This window comes from Halichondria panicea, chromosome 17 (assembly GCF_963675165.1).
Source record: "Halichondria panicea chromosome 17, odHalPani1.1, whole genome shotgun sequence".
NCBI classification, from domain to species: Eukaryota; Metazoa; Porifera; class Demospongiae; order Suberitida; family Halichondriidae; genus Halichondria; species Halichondria panicea.
In genome coordinates this window covers 4,078,251-4,104,573 of record NC_087393.1, presented here as the reverse complement: position 1 = coordinate 4,104,573, position 26,323 = coordinate 4,078,251, and the positions used below count along the sequence as shown (strand labels likewise).

General features: G+C 41.8%; 5 protein-coding genes across 5 annotated transcripts; 2 read left to right on the top strand and 3 right to left on the bottom strand.

Moving 5' to 3' along the window:
* Positions 1-1,532: 1,532 nt before the first annotated feature.
* LOC135351419 (uncharacterized) lies at positions 1,533-3,401 on the bottom strand. The gene is made up of 5 exons (XM_064550404.1): positions 3,296-3,401; positions 2,915-3,079; positions 2,546-2,806; positions 2,431-2,487; positions 1,533-2,135 (listed from the first exon to the last, which is right to left on the bottom strand). The coding sequence occupies exons 1-5, from the start codon at positions 3,399-3,401 to the stop codon at positions 1,819-1,821; spliced, it is 906 nt and encodes a 301-aa protein (XP_064406474.1). The 3' UTR covers positions 1,533-1,818.
* Positions 3,402-7,323: 3,922 nt separating this feature from the next.
* Positions 7,324-8,415, top strand: LOC135351593 (methanethiol S-methyltransferase-like). The gene has a single exon (XM_064550645.1). The coding sequence runs from the start codon at positions 7,512-7,514 to the stop codon at positions 8,319-8,321; it is 810 nt and encodes a 269-aa protein (XP_064406715.1). The 5' UTR covers positions 7,324-7,511; the 3' UTR covers positions 8,322-8,415.
* Positions 8,386-12,592, bottom strand: LOC135351595 (probable RNA-binding protein 18). The gene is made up of 6 exons (XM_064550647.1): positions 12,443-12,592; positions 12,011-12,382; positions 10,264-10,387; positions 9,120-9,221; positions 8,850-8,914; positions 8,386-8,648 (listed from the first exon to the last, which is right to left on the bottom strand). The coding sequence occupies exons 2-6, from the start codon at positions 12,355-12,357 to the stop codon at positions 8,510-8,512; spliced, it is 777 nt and encodes a 258-aa protein (XP_064406717.1). The 5' UTR covers positions 12,358-12,382; positions 12,443-12,592; the 3' UTR covers positions 8,386-8,509.
* Positions 12,593-12,705: 113 nt separating this feature from the next.
* LOC135351578 (xylosyltransferase 1-like) lies at positions 12,706-18,864 on the top strand. Its single transcript, XM_064550624.1, has 8 exons — positions 12,706-12,882; positions 14,460-14,996; positions 15,409-15,614; positions 15,873-15,953; positions 16,587-16,803; positions 17,037-17,213; positions 17,528-17,992; positions 18,136-18,864. Exons 1-8 carry the CDS (start codon positions 12,706-12,708, stop codon positions 18,769-18,771), a joined length of 2,496 nt encoding a protein of 831 aa, XP_064406694.1. The 3' UTR covers positions 18,772-18,864.
* A 1,158-nt stretch (positions 18,865-20,022) lies between these two features.
* Positions 20,023-26,286, bottom strand: LOC135351582 (uncharacterized). Its single transcript, XM_064550627.1, has 2 exons — positions 26,046-26,286; positions 20,023-21,800 (listed from the first exon to the last, which is right to left on the bottom strand). The coding sequence occupies exons 1-2, from the start codon at positions 26,190-26,192 to the stop codon at positions 20,109-20,111; spliced, it is 1,839 nt and encodes a 612-aa protein (XP_064406697.1). The 5' UTR covers positions 26,193-26,286; the 3' UTR covers positions 20,023-20,108.
* Positions 26,287-26,323: the final 37 nt, after the last annotated feature.

The following is a 26,323-nucleotide window of genomic DNA, read 5'->3' as shown; positions in this document are numbered from 1 at the left end:
AACAGTGAAATCAAAGACTTTGTCTGAACCAGTTTGTAACAGTAGGTTCAGACATGACCTTACTTGTGGGCCATTACAACCGATTGGAATACTACCCAAAGACAGAGAAACTCGAGAAACTGACACCCAATGCGAGATTGATGTATCCTCTTGCATGTTTGATTTTGATGAGGTAAAAGTTATTTATCTACATGCATTAACAAAGTTTCACGTCCTAACGTCACTCAAGTACATGGGTCTCGTTAAGCTAGGAGAACTTGTTAAACATTTTGCTTCGAACAGTGGGTTAGAAAACAGGGCTGCTCTGCTGATGTATCTTCAGAATCACAACTAAGTCAAACATTGCAATCAAATGGGCTTATTAATTTTTCACTCCTATAATAGGAGACGGCAACTGTTTTTTCTCAGCCATTGCGAAAAACGTGGTAACGCAATCGAAAGAGTGGCATTCAATACTCAGCAACATGGGAATTAGCAATGGCATTGAAACTGAAAATATCAGCAAACTGGCTATGAAAGTTTGTTACTGAGATGCTTGGTTGTAAACGTGCTGAATACGAACCATTTATAGACCCATTAGTTGATGATTATGAGACGGAGGTCAACAAATTTCTACAGCCCAATTTTCACATCAGTCAATGCAATGCCTCTTGCAATTGCTAATAGTCTACAGTGTTCTATTGTGATTTTTTCGGCTGATACCAGACTTCCAACTACCGATGTTACGCCTACATGTACAAGCAGCATAGATTCATGCGCTACTGCATTCGTGATCTACGTAATGGACACTATGATGCTGCACTACCATTCGTTAGTAACACAGCAAATACACCAATTTCAGCAAACACAGAAAACAGCACTAACATTTCCTGCAGATGTGGGACAAACAAGAAAATTAGCTCCACATCTTGCAAGAACAGCCCATTTTACGCTTCCAGGTGTTGCTGTTTAAAAAACAATCGGCAATGTACTTCACATTATCAATGTGTAAATTGCCACAACCCAAATGGAAAGAAACCTATTTCAGAATCACCAACAACAGCTAAGAGGATGGGTAGAAAACATCACTTACAAATGAGTTTACCTAGCAGCAAACGTTTTGCTGTGGATCGCAACAAAGACGTGGCTAAAGGGCAGTGGTCTGAATTCGAGACAATCACATTGTATGAAATTGTTTCAACAGAAAAAAACGTTGGAGAAATAAAGAAAGTATACAATGATGTGGTGGACTACTCTATAGCTCCCTATTGCGAACATAAACTGCCTACATATATACGCTGTATTCACTTCGAAAACTAAATCTCAAGTGGCAAGTTATAAGCTTAAGTAAAGAAGGGTCAATTGTAAACCGGACATTGCTTGTTTTGAAGGTTACTAGACATTGTAAGGAGAAAAATCATTTTGTTATGATCATAAATTTTTTGAACATTACACAGCCTAACGTAAAGAATAATACTGGACTATCGCTGAATCAGCCAGCAATAATAATAATAAGTAGCAAAGGGGTTGTACGTATAATATTTTGCATATAGATAAACTATCGCTGAATCAGCCAGCAATAAAGAATGTCATTGTAGCTAACAAAAGTAAGGGGTACGTTGCACGTAATACTAGAAATCAGACAATGCAGAGTTGCGGGTGCGCCTCTTCAGATTTTTGGGTGTGTACGACTTCCCGAGGCCATCACGTAAGAGACTTGCTTCCCCCAAACGTTTTTTCTTTGCAGCAGCAGGTTCTGCAGTGATTCTCTTACGTTTGGCCTTCTTGTCGCTAGGGGGGGGATTGTTGTCGTTGGGGGAGGGATCGTCATCTTTAGTGTCACCTACGCTGGGGAGGGGTCGTCGTCCTCCTTGTCACGGGGGGGAAGATCGTCATCTTTAGTGTCACCCACGCTGGGGAGGGGTCGTCGTCCTCCTTGTCACTGGGGGGAAGATCGTCATCTTTAGTGTCACCCACGCTGGGGAGGGGGTCGTCGTCCTCCTTGTCACTGGGGGGAAGATTCTTGACACCTAAGCTGGGGAATGGGTCGTCGTCCTCCTTGTTACTGGGGGGAGGATCATCGTTTTTCTTCTCACCATCGGTGGGGAAGGGGTCGTCGTCCTCCTTGTCACTGGGATCATCATCCTTGCCATCCTCTGCATGCAGTCATAATTATAATGACATACATATAATACACTTTAATTATGTGTTTTATGATGAAAATAGTTAAAAACAAGCTGCAGGCGTAGTCCAAACAATTTTGACAGGCACTTTGCACACGTATACCACCTGGCTACAACCCCTGAACCTTGCACGGTAGTGAGAGTTTGAGATATTATAATGTCAACAGGGTCGAGATACTTTCCACCAGCCTAATAAAGGTTAGTCAAACTAGTAATACTATGGGGACGTCACAATGCAACAGTTATTGCAATAACTCCTAGCACTCACCTACACCATCATCGTCATCGAGGCTCCAATGAATGTTGTACGACTCCTTTGTTGTGACTGAAAGGGGTTAACCCAATATAATTGTCATGCATGCAAAAAACTAGCTGGCAGTTACCGTCCAACAGTTTGCTTCTTAGCTTTTCAGGAATGTTGTCGACATAAAACGCTAGACATCTTCTCTTCTTTGAATCATGAGTGCCCTGCAGGAAGCGGTAGGAACTCGACGTCCCATAATTCGAGGTTTCCACAATATGTTTCACTTTGGCACGAGAATACGTAAGAGCAGATCCTACATCTTCAAGTACGACAGCAAAACTTCCTTTCGTTGATTGTTTTGCTTCCGGACATAGCACCCACAGCGAGCGAACACGTTCACCTATTACGTATACACAAAGTTTCAATTATAAGTCTGTAGTGGCGTATGGCCCATCACATCACATACAGTAATATACCAACCAAACAGGGAAAAAACATAGGTCCTTACATCTTTCAGACTTTTGGTGCGACAGAAGTTGAGAATGTTGGTTAATGTTGTGCTTAACACACTGTCTGGGTCCAGAATAGTCGGCAGAGTGGTCGGTGACTGTGTGGAGCGCACACCTTCTCGGACATAATCCAAAATGTTTAGGAATTCTTGGGGTTCCTCGTCCTCATGTTCATTGCCAACACAAAGAAGCTAATAAAATTAATGTGCAACGACAATTAAACATTTACGAGATATATATAATTTATTTCACCTTCTTCACAAAGTAGAGAAGAATGGCCCAATTCTTTAACTTTCTCCCCTCAACCGAGTTAAGCTTGTCTTTGATGGCCATTACTTCTTCCTGCAGGGTTGGGCATTCTCCGATAGAAATAGCCCAACCGATACATGATGACAGCTCCCCTCCACTAATGATGTCATCCAATTCTGCCCAACTTTCCTCTTCCTCCATTGTTGTGGGCCCAACGGTGGGCAGGACAAAGGACATGGTGCACGTACGTGTAGTTACTCTATTGTAGAAAATCACACATAATTATAAGGTGTCATACAGGATTTTGAGTATAGAGGGGGGAAATAAGTAACTTGCTAAAAAAAGGTAAACTGTTATTGTTACCCTGTTAGTATGTAAAATTGCCGACCCCAACTAGTACCTGAATGCAAATTTTAGGGGGGGAGGGGGGTTGGAGCTAGAGGGGAGATATCCCCCTTTCCCCCTCCCCTGTATGACACCCTGAATTATATATATATACGTAGTAACCTATCTTCCTGCTTCTGGCTGAAGTTGGATGCCACCAATGGAATCGAGATAGGTTTCAGGGGCCCACTCCTGAGGTTTGCTGTTTTGCAGCCATCGTGCAAGTCCACAATGAGGTCATCCACATCCACAGAGTTGTTCTTGGACCTAGCCTTGGGGGGGTCATCAATGGCATACGGCAAGGAAGATACCGCCGATCTTTCGAGAAAGAATGCATTGGAACCCTTGACATACATCGCCTGAGAACATCCTGCAAGTGTAGGGATGAAATAGTATCACAAATTGCATGCATGATATACTAACCAGAGATTGCAAGAGCAGCCCTAATTGATGTAGACTTTCCGGTCTCAGAAGGACCAACGGCATACACTATGGGGCATCCTTTATACACCTTGATCAGATAGGTGCATGTAATGCATGGCCATGACCCCTCCAGCAACTGTCAGCAGTGTCTGATGGTGAGCTTCAGAGCAGAAACCAAGCGTTTTATTGCTAGCCCTGTGTTGGTCAGGGGAAGTTTGATCACTGGAAGCAGGTCTCGTGATGGAATGTTGGTGACTTCTCCGACAACACTGTGATATCAAAACATGTTCATGTAGTATTCTGAGAACTTTAGAATCCTATCGGCTTGAACAAGCCACTCTTAATATATTGGTTCTTTGCAGTTGATCAGTGTGTGATAGCCAAACATAAATAGACCGTCTTGCAACTACCATATCGTGTTGAGGTAATGCTCTACAATTAAATTATAGGGTGAAAAACTAGCTCTGGAAATACATAACAATGGCTTACATAATGATGACTGTGTGCTATGGTTTGGTTGTTGCATAGTGCTATTTATAACGTTTCGGGTATTACATGTATACCTGACTGAGTGGTGCCGTGAGACGTACGTGATCATGTATCTTTGGTCATCTGTTATCGTTCCATACATATTTTATAGACTAATGTGTATGCTTTGTTGCATCTGTATGTGTGTAGGTGTGTTTCATACATATAGTGTTTCCCAAACTAATTGATGTATGGTATGGAGGAAGTTGAAATACTAGTAGTTGTCCTGACGTTACTACTCCTGAATATGGGTTCGCTTTCAACATCACTATGATGTACCCTCAGGGCAAGTCACAGTGCGAATCGAAAGCGACTTTTAAGTCAAGTACTAATGTGTTACTGGCAGCGGTTCAAGATTCCTGACGTTACTGCTCCTGACTATGGGTTCGCTTTACTATGATATACTCTCAGGACAAATCAGGTAAGTAAACTGAAATTGAAAGTGTGGACAAAAATAAGTATATACTGATTAGTCTTCGTTCTATGTTCTATATGCTTGGAGATAATTACGATGTACACAATGCATGCACAATGCACACAGATCGAGATGTCTGCATTGGGAACAGTGGAGTGCATGATTGATGACGTTATTATCCAATAACTTTCTACCTTGCTGATCATTGTATAATTATAATGTGCCTAGATATCATGTTGTTATATATGTGTGTACAGATTGAGAATTTGTTATAAGACATTGAAATGTGGGCAAAGGTCGTCGATATGTGATGAAATAAATAGAGGCCGATGTTTCCTTAATAGAACGGAATAGATATCTAGCCGTTTGCAAGGGCTTGTTTATACTGAGGTAAAGCCACGTGGTTGCAACCCAGCCAAAAATAATAGGCTTGAGCAAACCAGCATCATGGATGAGACTTTGGTGAGGGAACTGTATAATAATAGTATGCTGCTACTTAACCTGTTGTTGCTTGCACAGGTGAGCAAGGCAGTAGCAGCACTCCAGACATATCACAGTACTGTGCAAAAGAAGAGCAAGCCTAAGCTGGTTGATGAAGATTCTCTTGTCTCCATGGTGGTGGCACTCAAGAAGATCCCTGACAGGACTGTCCGATCATTGAGAGTGTGAGTTGGCAACCCTACACAAAAGGAGATAATCTCTTTGATGTGGTTTTTGTTATACATTCATCACCTGTTGCACACTTAGGATACACACTATATTTCAATTGGTTATAATCAAGCTAGGTAAAATGCCATCATCATTGTTCCTATGTAACCGCACGGTATCATGTGACCCACCCAGGCCACTCCCACACACCCTCTACCCCGTCGCTGGCACTGACCTGTGCCTCATCACTGAGAGAGAGAAAGGAGAAGCCAAGGAATTCTTGAAAGAGAAGAAAGTCGAAGGCGTCAACAAGGTAGGTTGGTTGCACACTGCAAACGTACATGCATGATGTGTATTTATGTATGTCTAAGCCGGAAAGCATTGGCAGAAATTATTTCTTTGAGTGGCCATAACTAGTCGCCAGTTTGTCTGATTGCAGTAATTAAAATCACAACATTTTTGTGATTTTCGGTCACAGCCCACATTCCCTTACCTACATGCATAGCCTACAATTTTCGGGATTATTCAAGTTGGACCATCAAAACTAAAGCTATGGCCCTTTAAAGATCCTATTTGTATTAACTTTTGTACATAGTGTTCCCCTTCATCTTTGTGATTGCGTACACAGGTGATTCCATCAGCAAGCTAAAGACTAACTACAAATCATTTGAGTCCAAACGTCAACTCTGCTCTAACTACGACATCTTCTTATCTGATAAACGTGTCTACCAGATGCTCCCCCGATTACTGGGAAAGAGGTTCTTCGAAACGAAAAAGTAAGTGAACGTAGCATACTTAAGAATGACCATTGAGTACTACCAATTCTCTTGCAGGCTGCCAATTCCTGTGGACATGTTGAAGAAAGATTTGGCACTGGAGATTCAGCAAGCTAGAAACTCCACCTACCTGCACATTGGTCTAGGCTCGTGCTGGTAGGGTCCGTATAATTATAGTACTGTCGTATAATTTGTAAACCATGCTATGTGTACGTTGAAATACTGACAGTTTGTGTAATTACGTCACAATGTGGTATGTGTATGAATTAACTTTTCCGTACTCACCTGAGTTATATAGTGATATCCCCCTCCCCCCCACACACACACCCTCACCCACTCACACACACACACACCCTCCCACACACACCATAGCAACGTCTCCATTGGAAGGGTGGGGTTCACTTGTGAGCACCTGGTCACTAACACGTACACTAGCGGCAATTAAAGGAGTCTCCTCGCACATACCACGAGGACTACACAATATCCAATCAGTTCATCTGAAGACGCCCGACTCTATATCCCTCCCTATCTACAACTCCCTCCCTCCCCCTCCGGCCCTGCTGCCAGCTGCCAGTGACGAAGGACCCCAAACCAAGCGAGTCAAGCTCGATACCGACACTGATAACGACCATGATGGTTACCAAGGAAACTGAAGACTTAAGCCAATATCTATGCGTACAATCATAGGTATAATTATATTCATGGCCGTAATAATAGTCAATTAATGGTGTACATGTTAATTTTCCCATACTTTGTTCTCTGTATTCTATTCTTGTGCGGCTGCTTCTTTGCATGTCTGTTCATAATCACTAGTGCCATGTGTTGAACATAATTATAATTTCAAGGTTGAACTATAACTGATTATGACTTATTAGTTATTGCATCATTTAGTCTATATTTAGTAACTATTCTAGAACATTCTGACAGGTTCTTATTTAACCATGCGTATGATTGTTTTTGTGTCAGTCTTGTCAGTTTCCATAAACTTTGAACAGGTTATGGGCCCAGTCAACGTGAGGACTGCATGTAGGAGACTAGCCTCGATTCCAGGCTGATCCGTCTCCAATTGAACGCTAGGTCAGCATATTTTTCAACTTCGTTCTATTAAAAAAAAATCGGCCTGGGACCGTATGTGACTTTCATAAATGCGACCATTATCAACTCAACCTTCAAATGAAGCAAGAGATGAAGATCATTTCACTTGCTGTTCGACTGGTTTGTGGGATTTTTGCTGGGCTGTCCCTTGTCTACATGAGTGTGTTTGTGCTGGATATCAAGTTGCTCTTATCACTGGCACCCAAAGATTACCACAATCTCATCTACCAGCTATTGGGCGTCAACCACAAGCCAGAATGGAACAGACTGACGCTCCCTTTCCTGAGCTCTGCTCCAGCCATCAATAACACACTACTAGCAGGTCTGTTCGGACTTCAACACAGTTCGATGCTGAGAGGACCACTGAAGAAACTGTTGACGTTTGTTTTGCCTGAATCCTACCATAGGTCGGTGTACGTGTTCGCCAGTGCATCATGCTTGTACATTATGTACATTTGTTGGATTCCTATGACGGAAGTAATATGGGACATTGTCAATCCTTGGTTAAGGCTTGTTGTGTTTGGTTTGATGTTATTTTCAGTCTGTGGTGTTACAACAGCTCTACTAAATCTCAACCCGATTCAGATGCTAGGAATAGCGAAAAGACCAGAAGCAGCACCAACTAGATTAGTGTTGTCTGGTCTTTATGGTTTTGTGCGACACCCCATCTATACATTCTCGTTGTTGTTGCTATGGGTTACCCCACGTTTGACCCTGGGCCACCTATTACTGGCTACCATGTTCACTTTGTATGTTGTCTACGCAGTCGCTGTTTTTGAAGAACCTGATTTGGTGAAGGAGTTTGGATCAGACTATGAAAAGTACATGAAGACAACACCCAGATTTGTGCCCAAGATTCCATGGTTCAAAAAACAGAAACGAGGATAGACTATAAACAAGAGTTCATTAGGAAGAGTACGCTTGCTTATATACCCATACCATGATAATGTGCCAATTTTGTTTGATGAAGAAATACACCAGATCAAGGTCATACGATAAAATCAACATAATAAGTGACATAACACAAAAAACTTATTTATAGCTGATGCATATGCCATACCTGCTAGCTAGTGTGTTCAGTATACAGATCTAGAATCACCTAAAGTGTGTCTGTGTGTGAGGGGGTGGGGAGAGAGGCGTGGTCTCTTGACGGGGACGTCTGACTCCTCCATCTGCCGGAGCTTGGCCTCTAGGGCAGCAATCTTGGAAGTCGTGCTGTGTGGAGAGATTAAAGTAATATGGTAAAGGGTCATTAAACACTCTTGTGTAAGTCTATTTGTATTATGGGAATGGGTCATCAAAGGCTCCTGTGTAATTCTAACATGAAGAACTGTGGTAAAGGGTCATCTGCTGTATGAGCTCTACTCATATCAATGAAAGTACCAATTGTGAATGGCAGTATCTAGTATATTGCACCTTTCTCGACTTCCCAGAGTCTTGGAGACAGCACTTGCATCCCATGTCTCAGACACTGTGCTAGCCTGCATGCAGGGGAACACAGAGTTATCAGGTTTATGCAACTAAAGATTTAACGAGGGAAGTCGTAATGTTCTTAATGGACTCTCAAAGATCATGATTGTTCATTATCATGTGCATTGAATGCAAGTGGTTCATTCAACAAAACATTGCAGCCACTGAAAAGTGTAACACACAATGCAGTGGACTAGATTCATCCTCTGCACTCACTGTTTTCTTGTTAATTCCCAAGTCAGCCTTGGCCCAGTCCACGATGATCTTCTTCCCCAGAGCTTTCTTACCATCTAGTCCAGCCTTGGCAATCTCAGCCTCCTGGTAGCGTAAAAATAATGGTCATCATAAAATTGCAACAATTGCATCATCCCTATAATTATTGCTATAATTATACTAACGATTACAGAATAACATATATTTTCGTTTTCGCGGCTTGCCCAAACCATAGATAGAGTAGAAGAGGGATTGGAAACGGAAGTACCCTCGAAGTACCATCCGTGTATCTCCGCGGTTTTAATCGAGGCTTACTTTTTAACACGAGGGCTAAACATGAATAATTCATGAGAATTGTTTTGCTCTCTGTAAAGAAGTCCACGAGCAGTTCTGCTGCTAAACATCAACTTTCTCTAATACTTGAGGCCATTTGGGACACAGGACACTATTTAGTTACAAAGCCTTAGCTATATCAAAGGTACTATAGGAACACAAGCATGAAAAATCGCTCTGTGTACCTCTAGCTACTTCACGACAATCGAGATTATATTTTCTTTGTTTCCAATTGATACCTACTATCAGGGGGCATGTGATTCAGTAATCACACAGAAGTCTACTTGAGTCTATGCAGTCAGCTTCTACAAGTCCAGAGAATTTTGCTCGTGTGTTTGTCGATTGTGATTTCATCACCCAGTACACATGGGGGTAGCTCTGAGATGTATGCTTTGGACACAATAAGTTTCCCGGGCTTTTGCGGGAGTTATGAGGAGATACACGGATGGTCCCAGAGCCACTACGTAGACTTCATTGTAAAACATCACGTGAATCACTTCCGTTTCCAATCCCTCTTCTACTCTATCTATGCCCAAACTAAACATTTCGACGATTTTATTTTGGAGGTTCAATGACCACACCCTTAACAGTAGAGAGGTTTCAAATACCGAATGTCAATTTTTGTGTTTCTGGGTCAATCCTCAGCTATAGGGTACATATATACATGTAAACACAATAATACATACATGTATAGCAGATGAACAGTACCAGGAGTGCATGCACTACTGACAAGTACATAGTTTTGAGGCTCGTATATGTATCGAAAAGTATCTATATCTGCCCCTACCCTATGATATAAAACCAACACAAGTACCTCTCTAGAGGAGTACTCAACGAAGACGTAACCCCGAGGCTCCGCCCTCTCCGATCCAGCCTTGAACAGGAACCGGAACGAGACCACACTCCCATACTGAGTCACAAACCTCAGAATATTCTGACTGTAAAGAGAAAAGGAAAGATCAGATAGTAGTGCAGACGTAAGAATTTTTTTCACTAGGGAGAAATTTTGCAACGAATGCTATACAGATGATTGTCAAGTTGTTAGCAGAGGAATAGATATGTATAATTATACTATATTTACTTGATTAAACGCCCGGCCGTTTATTTCATATCGAAGTCTGTAAAGGGGGCGTTTAAACGAGATGGTTCGAAATGGTGGGCGTTTATTGGTCATGTCTACTCCAAACTCTTACAGCAGCAGTTATTATGCTCTTTTTGACTGCTGCCCCAGCTCTCAGCTTAAATCTTAAGCCATAGGAGTGATGTTTCTCCTTTGTGTTGGTATCTCTCTCTCTGCCATCATAAAAAGTATGTTTATTGACAAAGACAGAGCGTTTACCATGGGCGTTTAAACGAGATGGGCGTTTAATCAAGTAAATACGGTACTTAGCAAGTCAGTGACTTGTAGCAGCTGGGTCAACTAAAAGACAGCTTTAAACAAATTGAAACCAGCTAAAACTACAAACAGTATTTGCATGTACCTATTACATGGAGCGCACAGGAGCAACTCAAGTTATGTGCTGGGATTGATATTTTACTGGCAAGCTATCCACATGAACAGAAGATCCTATATTAATCAAGGGAGTGTAAGCCAAATATCACAAATTGACGATACAAATTCACTGAGCTACTACATCCAGTACACAAACACTTAATGCCATGCTTGCAAACAGGTATGGCACACTATGAGGCTCGGCACACGTTATAATACCATCTTGCTTTGAGCAACTTATTCAATTTGTACGCTCATTCTTTTACAAGTATTAGTTATTGTCCAACACGAGTGCAAAATGCCATATATTGCACTGGAGCAACATAATGCCTGAGGGCATTAGCACTGGATTGCTTTGATCTGACCACACACTGGGCAACAAGTCTATATAGTAAATGGTGAGCAAGAATACGTGTGTGCGAAGCTATAGGAATGTTTGGAATCACTGTAGCAAATAGTTAAGCAGGATTGTTTGCTCCTGGCATGACAAAACAGATAGTCACTGTCTGATTACATTACATTACGATATCAAAACCCTGGTACCAAACAATTCAACTCCATCCAATAGTGTTAAACGTACAGATCACATGACCATCCAATAGTGTCACGCGTACAGATCACATCCAATAGTTTCGGTCACTGTTGAAATACCAGTGTGTAAGAGCAAGGGTACAAGATAAGGAGAAGCATCCCTATTGCGCAAGTATTAACCGTGTGTTGTATGAGCTAGGCTATTAATAACATTCAGGGGAAATCCGGTACAAGTTTAATTTACATGTGAGTTACAGGGGGGAATCCCTGTGTGGTTTACATATGTGTACATGTACATTGAGAGGTGACCTGCTACACAGTCTATTAAACAGAAATGTGTGTGCAATTCGCCTTATGCCAGTTAGCTGTATCATTCTGGGTACTCCCCTATAATTATTACATAGCAATGTGTTCACAACACTCACCAGAGGATGACCCAAACTAAATGTTAAGTGCTCTTGAAGCACATAACTATTTGATTCTCAACATAGTGCATTCTATTAAAGCTAAGTAATACTATACTCTACTATGTACTTACTCTGTGAGCCTCTTGTCCAGATTTCCAATCCACAGCTTGTGTGCTAGAATGGACACACCCCCTCTTGGGTGCGGAGGGGGGAGAGGGATCAGTTCGACCTCATCAGAGTCGGTTGGCCTAGAATCATCTATGGTAGTGTTGTCTACTTTGGATGTGGGTTTAGGGATGTCTTTGACATCACAGGTAGTATTCGGTACTCTTAGACTAGTGGGTTTGCTGGTATGTACATTGTGGGGTGGTGGTGTGTGAGGTGGAGGGTTGGAGTGGGAAGTCTCAGAGCTGTTGGGTATATCGGTAGAGCTAGGGGTGCCAGTATCAGTAGAGCTCATGACTGTGCATGTGTACATGTGTCCATCCACAGGAAATTCTATCCTACAGAAAACGAGCAATACAATGTAAATATACATATAACTAGAAAGGGGATCTACTCACCAACTTTGTCACATCAGCATGATAAAAGTAAACACTAAAAGTAGCTGTGGAGCAGTAGATATTAGATGTCTAGTCTACCAAAAGTTGTTTATGATGTGCTCTATTCAGAGTCAAAAACCACATGGCACACATGGGTCAAAGGTTAAATCAATTAATGTTTCAAGTCTCTTTAAAATTATTTATAATTATGCATGCACATGATATTATGTGAATACAAGTCCCTATAAGAGCGTAGGACAAGCTAGTGCAAACACAGATGATGAATGATGGCGGCAATCAAGAGATTTTTCGGAGTGCGTTTCGTGGGTCTCGGACTCCTAGTGTTTGGCCTGTTAATTGTGCTGGTCCAGATGCTTGCTTTGAATAGACTCTCATCCCAGCCAGCCTCCAAACTGCCCTGGGAGCTGGAGGAGCCACAACTAAGACCTCAGGGTGTTCGGGTGAGAGGCATGCATTGAGCTAGTAGCTGTAGGAAGGTAGCTATTTGCAGCTTAGGAGCCAGCTAGCTTGGTGTAAAAGGAAATTATTATGAAAGTCCCCTCATTCACGCCCCCTTTTGTAGTATGGTGTTATTATTGCCACCCCCCCCCCTCGGCCGGCCTATGTTGCACAGTTTCACTTTCACTATGAATGGATTGTTGTTATTTATGCAACGGAGTGTTTACTATAAGATATAAGATCTTGCATTAATTTTGTTTTTGTGTTGACTGCTATTAAAATTTATATATTTTGTATGACTTTAATTCCCTGCACCCCTCCCTAAGCATTATTTAATATCTGCTCTGTTTGTGTAAACACTGTTGCTAATTGCGTGCACACAATCTAGTATCTTCAAATGCAGCTTGTAAACTTATCCCTCTGTGCTAAGAAGTCTCTAGAATAACTACCGTATAGCAGGTAATTTTCGTGGGGTAAACAATTCGTTTATCTGGAAAACGGTGATTTTCATGAGTATAATTTCGTTTAGTCTCGTTGCCTGCACTGCATTCATACGTTACGGAAAGTCACGCCTATGTTAAAATTTCGAGGTCAGCTTGAACGAAAATAACTAATTTTTTACCCCACGAAAATTACCCGCTACACGGTAACTCTGTTTCGTGTTAAGACAATGTTTTCAAACGGACCATTTACACCAGTAAACTTATATCCTGTCTGTTGAGGGATTACAGCTCTTCTAACCCTCTACTGTGCACTAGACTAGTCTGCAGTAGCTGTTCCACAGTTTATAGTACATGTATAACTTAAAGTTTGGGGCAGCCTTTTTTTGGTTCAGTTGTGTGCGGCTATACTACTGGTGCTTGATGTTGTTGTATCCTTCAGTATAGTATAGGGGGTAGTATCGCTCAGATTGAACGTTATTCTTAAATAGAACTAAGCTAGGAGTTTTGATTACTTTTGTAATTTGCTAAAGTAGACCAACTATGCGTCAAACAGATATTTTAGATTCCCAGTATAATTGCTTTGTGTTTGCTCAAGCCATGCTCTGAACTATGCCTCTGGGCATGCCTCATTTCTCGCATGCCTAGTTACAAATGAATGTTGGAAGCTTTGGTTGTGTCTGCCATAAAATTATGCTAGCACGAAGACTGTCGTACCCTGTCAGCTTAAATGGCTTTAATGTGTGTTTATATAACTCTATAACTCGATCTCCTGTGGATGCATAATTAATGTACACTGCAACGTCAAGGTCTGTATAGCAATACCAACTGTGTAATTACGCTCCCACAGGTAGTTTACACTGATAGAGAACTTTCTCCAATCGTGGCTCTAGCTATATATATACTTCAAACGTATCTTTAATCTCACCTCAGTGAGCTATGTACGTAGTTGACAGTTCACCATTGCTTGTTAAGTTAGCAGCTACATGTACTTGTATTATGAGCTAGTTAGTCTGACAATTCGTTCTCACAACAGCAAGAATCCTTTCTTTGTACATATAGATTCTAAGAAGACTACCTACAGCTGGCTGTTATGTAATACAATTAGCAGCTAGTATACACTCTTTTCACCAATTCAGGTACCGTTGTCAGCAGGTACGATTGAAACAAAGATACTTCCCATAAGAACCAACACCTCTCGTTCTTCCTCTAAGGGGTGGAGTTTCCCCAAGTCCTCTCCCTCAGTTTTGTCTCCTCCTACACCCTCCTCCAATAAAATAGATAGTCTGGAAACATCTCCAAAGTTCATACAGTCGTTTACACCACACCCACTCCCAGAGAAAGCCGCTAAAGATTGTGACAAAGTCCTTGAAAGTAAAAAAGATGCTCTTTCAGCCATTTCCAGAGCAAAGAGCAACGAGTGCAAAACTTTTATCCGGAATGTGACCTGTCTGCAGCATTCCGGTCTACTGTACAGCAGGGATATACCGCAAGAGTGTCCACTCGGCTCTTTTCGCGGTCATGACTTCAAGTATCTCCCGTTCTCGCTTGGGACTGGTCCTCCGATACGAATAGTGTACCTCCTCTCGATACACGGACGTGCCGTGCGACAGGTGAAGCGACTGCTCAAGGCTATTTATCATGTTGATCACTACTATTACGTCCATGTTGACTCGGTGAGTGTTTAATGCGTCGGTTTATAGTGCACCCATAAATATTATAGTTTATTTAGCCCTAAAATAACTGTTTGTAATGATAATATGGTATCATTTACATGCCCCCCACACACTACTTAGTATTTGCGTTTTTGTGTCATTGATTTTATTGTACATGTAGAACCAGCTGTACGTATCTGTTTGTTTCATATAGCATAAGGACTGTAGTGTGTGGTTTCATGTTAGTGTATCCCTCACCACCTGCAAGTAAGAACGAACTACATATTGTCCTCATTCTGAGTACAAGTACTGAAATCCTTTTACAGTCATGTATAACGGTTAGCTTTGACCACAAAATCCTGTAGTACCATGTATGTTCTAATTTATCGGACAGCCAAATATATAACTCTTTCTCTTGCTCACACACACTCAGAGATCAGACTACCTCCACCGGAAACTTTATGAAGATCTTTACGACCTCCCTAACGTATATTTCCCCACTTGGCGTATGGCTACAATTTGGGGTGGAGCCTCACTCTTGCAGATGTTGCTACGGGCGATGGAAGACCTGCAGTTTGTTCTCACGGACTGGAATTGGGACTACTTCATTAATCTCAGTGAATCTGACTACCCGTTGAGGTGAGGAGAAGTCGGGTTAAGTATCACTGCATTTCTGGTTGTGTGAAACCATCGAATAAAGAAACGTGTGGAGCAAAATAGATTCATGAGACCTTTCTAGCTTGATTTTCATAAGTTTCGGGTAGAAAGATAAACTTTAGGGTCAGAGTCTATCCTTTGTTGGGCGTTAAAACAACTAGAGACTAGAAAGTTAGTCCTTTGTTGGGAGGACCTCTTATACTGATTTCATGCTAACCAGTGTGTGTGTATGTTTTGCAGGACCAATGACGAGTTGACTGGTTTCCTGAGAGTGCACAGAGGTAGCAACTTTATCAAGACTCATGGTGGAGACATCAAAAAGTGAGCAGTTATATGTAGTAACCAGGCTGATAGTACATTCGTATAATTATATATACGCATCACAATTGTGGTTTTTTTTGTCTGTTATGACAAAGCCAGTTACTGGAGGTAATAATTACCGACTTTAAAAATCGTTCAAGTTCTCTCTCGGTCCTTGTAAGAACCAGGTGCCATTAATTTACACCTATTATTCTTACGTACATGTACACCTATATACACAATATACACATGGTAATAGAGCTTTCGCTATGGCAACGGGAAGCAGGTGATATGGCTCTCCACTTGCTGCACACCACTAATTAGTGGCATGAATCGGCCAGTGGTTGCTGTGGGAAAACATTGAGTGGCACCTGTGGCAAAGCATTTCTGTTCATTACATTAGAGTTACGTAACATTCTGCAACTCACTGATTAATGAATGGTTGATCAAGGTTTGTGTACAGTGCAGGTACTACCAATAGCCTAACTAGCAAGTGAACAAAATAATAGGCACCTTGATAGTCATACATACATGTACTCAAAGATTGGTTTTCCTACATGCATGCACTCTAAGACTTGTATTCGTACATGTTGAAATGAATACATACATGTAATTATACTTATCCACTACAGTAACTGTCCCTCTGTCCTGCAGGTTTATTCAGAAGCAGGGCCTGGATCGTACGTTTGTTGAGTGTGACAATCACATGTGGCGTGTGGATATGAGACCCCTCCCCTCTGAGATTACGGTGGACGGAGGGAGCGATTGGATTGTCCTTCACAGAAACTACAGCCGGTACCTGGTAGCAGACAAGAGCAAATACCTCACTGATATCAAAAAATACTACGAGTTCTCACTCCTGCCTGCTGAGGTAAGTAAATCTCAACTGTCAAAAAGCAATTTTCTACTCAATTTTACATGTGCAGAGTAGTGCATCACTAAAATAATAGTGATGAAGCTTTGTAACATGATAAGAAATCTACATACGTACATAAAACACAGTACAATAATTTTGATAATTAGTTAGATATGTACGTATGAATCCTCAATCTGTGTCAGACAATTTGTCAAGTAAAGCATCACTTTGCTTGTTTATCCTTACAGTCGTTCTTCCACACTGTGATCCGCAATGGCCCAATGTGTGAGTCGTTAGTTAGGAGCAATCTGAGAGTGACCAATTGGAACAGGAAGTTGGGTTGTCGCTGTCAATACAAGCACATAGTGGACTGGTGTGGATGCTCTCCCAACGACTTCCTCGCCAAGGATATAGGACGCCTCAAAGTGGGTATACATGTACCTATTGTGTCACTGTGAGCGTTTGTGGGTCACACATTCCATCATTGTAGCTACAGTGTACATGCTATACTACCCCTATTTTACTACACTTTTAACTTTACTTTAGTATGGTTTGTCAGCATACATGTAACATATTGTTAATCTACACTACAGTACAAGAGGTCATAATGAATGCATGTACATTGTACTATTGTACCGTAGGTTAGCTGGCCCCAATTGTAACAAGATTGGTCCTAAAGCCAGAAATTGCATCCAGAACTTGATGTGTAAATGACTTCACTTTGTTTCAATCTCTGTAGAGTCCTGGTAACCACCATTTCTTTGCCCGCAAGTTCGAGGCTATTGTGAGTCAAGAGATCATCTTTGGATTGGACACTCACTTGTACGGTCCCCTCCCAGAGACCACACCCTCCCTTCGTTCTCACTGGGAGAGCGTCTATCATATCGACGATGATGTCACCAAACCATCGAATGCACGCTTTAGCACATATCAGTCGTTTCTCCGGCAGAGTTTGAAGCTGCTATACAACGAACAGGCGGACAAAAGTGGGGGTAGTGAATGTGGTATTCCGAAACAAGCCGTTGTGAAAGAAGTGCATGTGTTACGAGAGAGAGACGAGTTTAAGGGTGTGGTTGTGACGCTCAAAGATGCAATGTCGGATAGTTTCAATCCCCCTGAATTTGAGATGCTGTTTGAACGGGTCTCTTACTTCGAGAGGATGGACACGGGTGATGACATCAACCAGAGAATACAATCACTTGAGGTACAAGTATGCTTAAATAACATATAAGATGGCGTACAAGGACATTCTCTTGTAATCCTAATTGTAGGGGCCTCGTAGTTATGCAATTATTATCATTATTAATTTATTGCTGCATTCATTTATACGCTGTCTCTCTCCTGTAGATTGGCAGTGAATGGGATGGCAAAGAGAGCATATTCAGAAACTATCCCGGTATCATAGGAGTGTGGGACGAGCCGGTGGCAGCCATAAGACTGACAGCTGGTCGACAAAGCACTGTCCATATCATTTGGGACGATCCCCTTGGCCTGAGAATAGCAAATTTTCCAATGAAAATTGAAGCTGCCTGGATTGTCACTTACCACAAACCGAAACTAGAGCTCCCAATTCGACCTGGAGTATGGACTGTCCGTTTAGAACTTCTGGAAGGCACATTATTAATGAAAACCAAGCTCCTAGTCGTCCCCATGACCCATCACAACAAAGAAGTATTGGGGTCACCGCAAACAGTCAATGCAAAACGATCTCTCACTGTGCAACCGAATGCGTTGATTTCTCAGGAAGAGTACACTCAGTGGAAGGAGAATGTCTCAAAGTCTGGCCTAGAGTTAGAGAAATGGATGGACAGTTTAGTGAAAGACTATTGGACGATTGACAACTACTGTAGAATTGACGCAGGTCAGAGTGGGGGGGAGCAGTGTACGTGGGTACAGAATTGTGCCTCCACCAACTGGAGTACATTCTCCCCTGACCCTAAAACTGAAATAGGAGAAATTAGAACTAATGGCAGAATTAGGTGATCATTGTTATTCCTTCTTTATTTTTTTATCTCTTGTTGTAATACATGCAATGCCATTACTGACAATCTACCACAAGAATGTTAATTAAAAGGAGTTCGACAACAAATAATACTTAGCTATAATTATATAATTATGTAAGTACAATTGAAAAGCAGCACTGTTTAATTTCTCAGCTGCAGTCAGAGCATGCAGAGAGGTCTGGGTATTCATGATCAGTTGCAAGTTGTTGTTTCAATTGTTCTACTTCACTCTTCAATCGCTTGTTTTCTTCAATGAGCGTAGCATTCTCAGATTCCAATTGGATTATTCTTTCTCCTTCTCTCAATGAAGTGTCTCCTTCTTCTTTAAGGCTCTGCTCGGGGTGGCTCAGATTTGCATCATGTGTTACAGTGTAAGGTAAATGAGTTAGAGATGGAGTGAGCGACACACACAGACTTTTGTAAGGTGAGGAATTAGGTGTAGGAGACAGAGAGCATGGCATACTTCTTCTACCAGGAGATAAACTTTGTTGCGGTAAATTTATATCAACATTATCAGAAGTAATCACTGGGGCGGGTATGATGTCATATGTACTCTCATCTTCGATAGTAGATCTAACTGAGCTAGATGGTGCCCGTTTCCCAGGCCCAGGATTTTGCTCAACATCACCAGACAGCAGAAGCCGAGACTTTAAGTACGAGCTCAAAAGCACAAAATAAAATGATGCTTTCTGTGAATCTTGTCCAAGTGTAGAGATCGAATCATTTTCTTGGGAAACAAACTCATTCTTGATTAGCATTGACAGTGTCCAAACAAAACCCTCATATGCTCCTGTTATCTCTTGAGGTAACTTCTTAGACCAGGAAACAGGAATAAGTCCCTTTATCTTTGGCTTGCAATCCAATCTGGAGAGCTGGTTCCAAAAAGTAACACATGAGGTGGGAGGGGCTGGTTCCTGCTGGCTGCAGATGATGCTGCACAGTAGCTCAAGCTTATGGCCAATATATATAGGCCTAGGGACCCCCATTCCTTTCTGGTGGGCCTATATAGCTATATATTGTTTGTAATTATCATGCTGTAAAGATCTGTAATTATACTAATATAGACATGTATATACAGGCTTGCACAATGTGCAGGATGCATGTGCATTATATTACAGTTATGACCTCAATTATTCATTTTGCTTAGTTGTTTCCTCATGCATGTGATCATGATAGATCTACTTGCAAAGGTCAATCTCTTCATGAGCACTGTATATATAAAACTTCATGATCACAGTTCACAATGAATATATTATCACACAGAAGAGAATAGTCATAAAACACACACATACAGACAAAATAATGATGACCATTAACTCAACACCATGTTTGTTCGTTCGGAAGCAAACTGGCCTTTCTACTCTGACTAGCACTAGATGAATCTAGTGATTTAGTCTTCTCGTTAGTTACATTGTCAGTATACGGTGTGTACTTGAACATTTGTCCTCTTAACTCGTTCGATGTCATATACGGTTCGATATCTACTGGATGGACCTGTGCTCCGTTTTGTTTGGCTTGAAAATTCGCCATGTTCCCGGGCTCACTCAATCTCATACCCAACTTCTGATGTGTGTTGTTAGGGCCCGGCACATGACTAGTTGTCGGTGGGGGAACATTTCGTGCCATTCGTGGAGAGGCAGCAACTTTATCACCAGACGGTGCTCTTCGAAGCTGCGTCACTCGAGATATGCTCTTGAGTTCTGGTTGATCCAAGTCTCCAGCCCCTCCTCTTGACATGAGCAGGCTGTGATTTGCAGGCAGGGGTGGCTTAGACGTAATGTAACCATTTGGTTTACTCCCTTCAGGGCTGTGACGTCTTGGACCCTTGACAATCGCAGTCGAGTAGCCACCTCTTGAATTAGCGACTGTGAACTGAGATGGAAGGTGGGCGGGCTGAGAATGAGAGTGGGTGTGGTTAATACTCAGGTCTTGGTTCTGTGGAGGGATTTTTCCGCTCTGTGGTCGAATTGGACGCTCCCTGAGACTTTGAATCTGTGGGGCATTGCGTTGCGATGGGGTCGACTTGTATCCAGTCACATGATTTTGTTGTGATGAAGTCCCATGACCAGAAGTGAGCGTTAGAGGAGGGGATATAGTTCCGCTACCTGACGACCCAGCAGATGCCTGACGAACATGAATGTAGTTTAGTGGAGGTGTGGGACTTCTCGAATTATCTTCCATAAATTGATTCTCCGCTTGCGTCTTTAGTTGAGGAGTTGGTGATTTCTTAGCCAAACTCAAAATGGAGGCTGGGTCAAAGAAGACTGGCAGACTGGCTTGCCTCGAATGTCTAGTTTGGCCGGCTACTGGGAGGTCACTGGAGGAAACGTTGGTGGAGTTAGGTATAGAGCTGTCCAGGCTTCCTTGTCTGGAATGACTTGAGGAATCGAGTAGACCAAAGCCAGGGTGTGAGAATTTGGGCGAGTATTTCTTGTCCAAATCTTCCAGTTCCATCCGAGCTTTCTGTTGAATTCGTGCTCTCAGCTGTTCCATCTCAGAGGCGACATCATACGACATTCGATTTCTATCGATAGGTCCAGAGTTGGGATTGATTGGAATTTTCAATTTCTGACCCTTGCCTGTCCTTAGTTTCACCTCCTTTCCTGATGGCATCTCAGCAGACTCGCCCTCTTCTTCTGCTATGGTGACTTTAAAATCATTCAACCTGTTTATTTGATCTGGGCCAAAGAATTCTTCCAGTAGTTTCTCGTCATCTTTTTGTTTGAGGTGAGTTGGAGCTGTAGTGAGGAGCTCAAGTGTTCCCGTGCGATACCGATGTCCGTCTGACGCTACAAACGGTTCGGGTGAGGGGGTGGGAGAGGGGGAGAGGGAGGGGGGGACGAGCTCGAGAGGGGAGCTGCGGGTAGGGGAAAGGTCTGTGTTGTATGACAGATCGAGATATTTCTGCTCTTTTTTTACTTCCTTTTGCGTGTCTTGGATATCATGGACAGCTAGTCGAATCTTTCGTAGCTCTTTCAGAATGTCTTGATCGTAATCCTTCAGATTGGTCTGTGTGTGTGTGTGTGTGTGAGAGAGAGAGAGAGAGAGGGAGATGAGTGTATGCTTGCACATAAACAACCTTCTAGGCATTGGTAGCTACGTACTACATGTATATTTGGTTTCAAGTTAGCCTAAAATGTCCTGGGTCTATAGCTACTAACCTTTACTTAATGTGTGTACAAATATCTCTACATGTTAATCATAACTAACCAATGGACCAACATTCGGCTACCATAATCATTCTACTAGGGCGTATAAACAACACAGTGGAATCCCACGACCTTTCCGGATGGTTTAACTGAGGAATGTCTACTTGACTTCATGAATAACGTTTACTGCATTGCTTAAGCAGAATCATGTTGTGCCAAGAATTCCAACAATTTACCAGACCATGTACCTCACTGCACCTAAACCAACCGCTCACCACCCCTGCCCCTAAGCCCATGTCTGTATCAGTTTCATAGAAACGAAACAATATCTCAAAGTACCTCCAACGGAATTCAAGCTACACTAAAATAGCCCCTATAGTAACTAAATAGTGCATACAGTTGCTAGGATCAACTAATCAAATTAATATCAACAGTTTACTGTGACAGCTGTAGAGCGAATATTTGCTATGCATGGATGCATTGGACGTATCATGTGATTCAGGAAATGGTAATTTAGCCGAGAATGGACTATAATTAATAAATAGTAAACAGGAAGGACAATTCAATGCCAAGGATACGGGTATACCAAAACCCTGACCTAGCGCTTTACTGAATATAAACGTATAGTATGGTCAGTACTAACACATGCATTCAGAGGTTACATTGATGTAATATCAACACACTGCATGAACTCCACACAGAGGTTACATTGATGTGATATCAACACACTGCATGAGCTCCACACAGAGGTTACATTGATGTGATATCAACACACTGCATGAGCTCCACACATGTATACATGCACCCTACTATGACCGTAACTACAAACAAAAAATTAAAAACGTCTTGCTCGCTAAGTACATATAGGTTCATCTAGGATGAAAAGTTTGGAGGGGAAGGTTTGGCAAATTGTTTGGCCGCGCCCATTTTTGCTGACCACACACCCTATTACATGCTAGATCTAATACATCATCAGTTAACTTATGTAGTTGACATTAACCAATGTGATGATGTCATGCATGTAGTACTAATGTGATGATGTCATTATTCGGGGGCAGGGTGGTTCACCCATGCCCCCCCGCGAAAGATGAAACCCTGAGGTTATAACGTTCAGATATCTTTGGCCTTAGGACACGACTAACTCCACAATGATGCCTGTGTCTGCATATTTGGAGGGTTGAGTAGTCACATATGCACCTCTGATCAGTTTATGGTGACTTGCCACATTGCTAACATAGTCCACCCCATTCTTGTTACATGAACCATGACAGAAAGTTCACATGCACGTACATAGTTACAGCCACAATGTCAGTTTTTCTTTCGTAATCACCATTTGGTTCATTTGCTTTACCTAAAGCTATTACACAAATGATACAAATCAGTAGTACTTTAGATATACTTAATTGCTATACATAACAAGTTGGATATGTTAAAGTGAGAATAATTACCATGTAAGTATCACATTGTGTTTCTGTATTATGCATGTATCGATCTACATAGCTATAAGCTGTATGTGTTAAATTGTGTCGATAAAACATTGAAACCTCTCAAGGCTCATGCATACCATGATCCATTACTAGATTGCCCCAAAACAGTACCCACACAAATGGGCAAGGAATTTGTATGCATACTAGCAAATGCTCTTGTCATGAATTCTATATCCAGTTAATTTGTCCTTAACCGCGTATTCCCACAGAGCTATGTACAGTAACTATAGTGGGCACTCTACAGCAGGTAGGTCACCTTTTATAATGTACAGCCATGCAAGTAACTAGATAATCGGCCCCAAAGCCTCCATAGCATGTGTATTAGTCTGTGTTAGCATGGAGGCCACCTCCACATTACATTTGCCCAAGGGTGACTGTAACGAACAGATTTCACTGTACCCGGTTACCGTCATAACGAGCTGTGAGAATATACAAGCACACGAGCAACATAATATCTCAACTGAGTCAGCTCAAGAACATGCAAACAGGATACGTACAGTACACTAGTACACTATAGAGGTCAATCTATTGTTTGATTGAAACCAATTACTATTATTTTGATTAAAAATGAGCTTATTGAGAGGAGGGGGCAGTGCAGAAATGGAACATTTAGTTTCCTCTGATTGTATTGACATATCTATGTATCTATGTATCTAGGACACATTCATTTGATGCAGGCTTTTTCCCTCTTATTTACAGAAATCTCACATAGGAATTAAAGTATAGTGCTTGGATATTGCAATATATTCAGTAGAGTGAGTGGTGCTAAGGTCATTAGGGTCTTTCATTATCTGCCAACACCCCACATCAAACAACTTAAAAGAGGGACACCAATATGGTGAGCTGAGCTCTTGTGATCCACCTAGTATGCAACACAGAGCTATTTATGGGGGATCTTGAATGGAGGCTCTTCCTCAAGGACAATAGCTATTGAAAGCATGTGTGTTTACTTCCTGAGCCAACCCATGTATGCTCTATAATTCATGAGAATTGCTTTTACTGGATGCACTTTTACTCGGATGCACTTAAGAGACTGTTGGCGAGAGAAATATAATTGTGTCTAACCATTTTCCAGAACTCAAGGTATAAAAAGCATGCTATGTATCCCGTCTATAGTCACAGACACAGCACATCTCACCTATAGATACCGTTTTAGCAATGCACACCCAAATACAAAGACTATTGTTTAGTATACAAAGCAGTTGGGGACAGCATGCAGTCACACACACACACACCCACACACACACGCACGCACACACACGCACGCACGCACGCACACACACACACACAATGAGAGCCACTAACTATAGGATAGATCTAGCAGTCCTGTCTACTGGTGTCTACAAATACACAATTAAATCTTAAACACTTGGAAGAATGCAATGGCAGGGTCTGGAAAATCAAGCTCTGGATTTTGGCTTATTTTTAGGGGCCAGGTTGTTTCGGATATGGATTCCACAGTAAAAGATAGGAATCTTAGAGCTAGAACTTTGTTTACAGTTCAGCAGGCCTAGGGGTGACGTCATTGAGAGGAATAACTGGAATGTGATCAGCATGCCAAATGAGTTGTGTGTTTACACACAACACAGTATCACTGACTGTACTGAGCCACTACACGCTTTATGGACAGTGCACGTATCACTAGTAGGCCTCATTAAGCTACCAAACAGCTATGTGAATTTCTGATGCATGGGGAAATTTAAAGGCTAGTTTACAAATTTTTGAGCTATAATGCATCCAATGACGAGCCCAATGGATAGGCTCTTTGCACTATACTAGCTCAGTGATACAAACAGATTCACAAGCACTATAAAAATACGTGGAATTGTTGTCCTCGACTTTACACCTAATCACCTATTGTGATGATTGTTCAAAGCAGGTAGCTATTCCGGCGTGCAAAAAGTCGAGTCTACAGTCTTAATTGTTGCTAATAGGACAATAATGTACTAGTGTACACATCACACCCACTCGGCAATGTTTAGTGACGGTGTTTAGGCTAGCTATAATATATGTTTCAACAAACCTAAGCATACAATACAACACGTACTAGCTGTTGGTTGTAGCATTGTTAGATACATTACTGCAAAGGGTTGTTGTGTTTCTACAAGCTAGTACTGCACTAAAAGCTTTGTTGTTTAGTAACGACATTAGCTGAACTTTCAAAACAAGTGTAGTTGTTCATTGTTTACATTTCTACCTTCCTAGCATAGTGGCGTAGGAAGGGGGGCTCCAGGGGCTGGACCCCCCATCTTTCTAGGCTATATTAAGTAGAGATGACTTATCAAGCTGCACTATGTAGCTGTAGATAGCCGTACTTTTTCCATTCAAAAAACTGGAGCCCCCCATTTAGAAATTGTTTCCTACGCCACTGTAGCATAATTATTATGATTCACCCTTCCTACAGTACAGTATGTGGACATAGCTATAATAATAGCTACAGTATAGTATACTACAAACAAAACTGAGCCAAACCTGCAGCACAAGTTGTCAACGGCCAATTTGTTTTGACAAATATAAGACTTAAACTGTTGTTTATTAAACACCATTAACTCATATCCTACCAAAATTCAACCTGCGATTTATTAACTGCTGCAGCTATCTATGCTCGATCCACTCACCACTTCTCCTCTGATCCAGGCCACGGCGGTCTCGAGGTGGTTGATTCTCTCCCTATCATCCAGTGCATCTACGGAGTCATGACCACTGTCCTCGCCGTCAAGGCTGCCTGCCTCAGTCCTGACTTTCTCACTAGATAATAGAGACATGATATGCTTACTTCTGGAAAGTCTGAGAGTAACTGAAGTCTTGAGGGCGATTCTCCAAAACGTTTATCAATGGGGACAATGGTGTCGTCACGCCCACTAAAGACAGTGGGGTTAGCCTCGAATGTATGTCG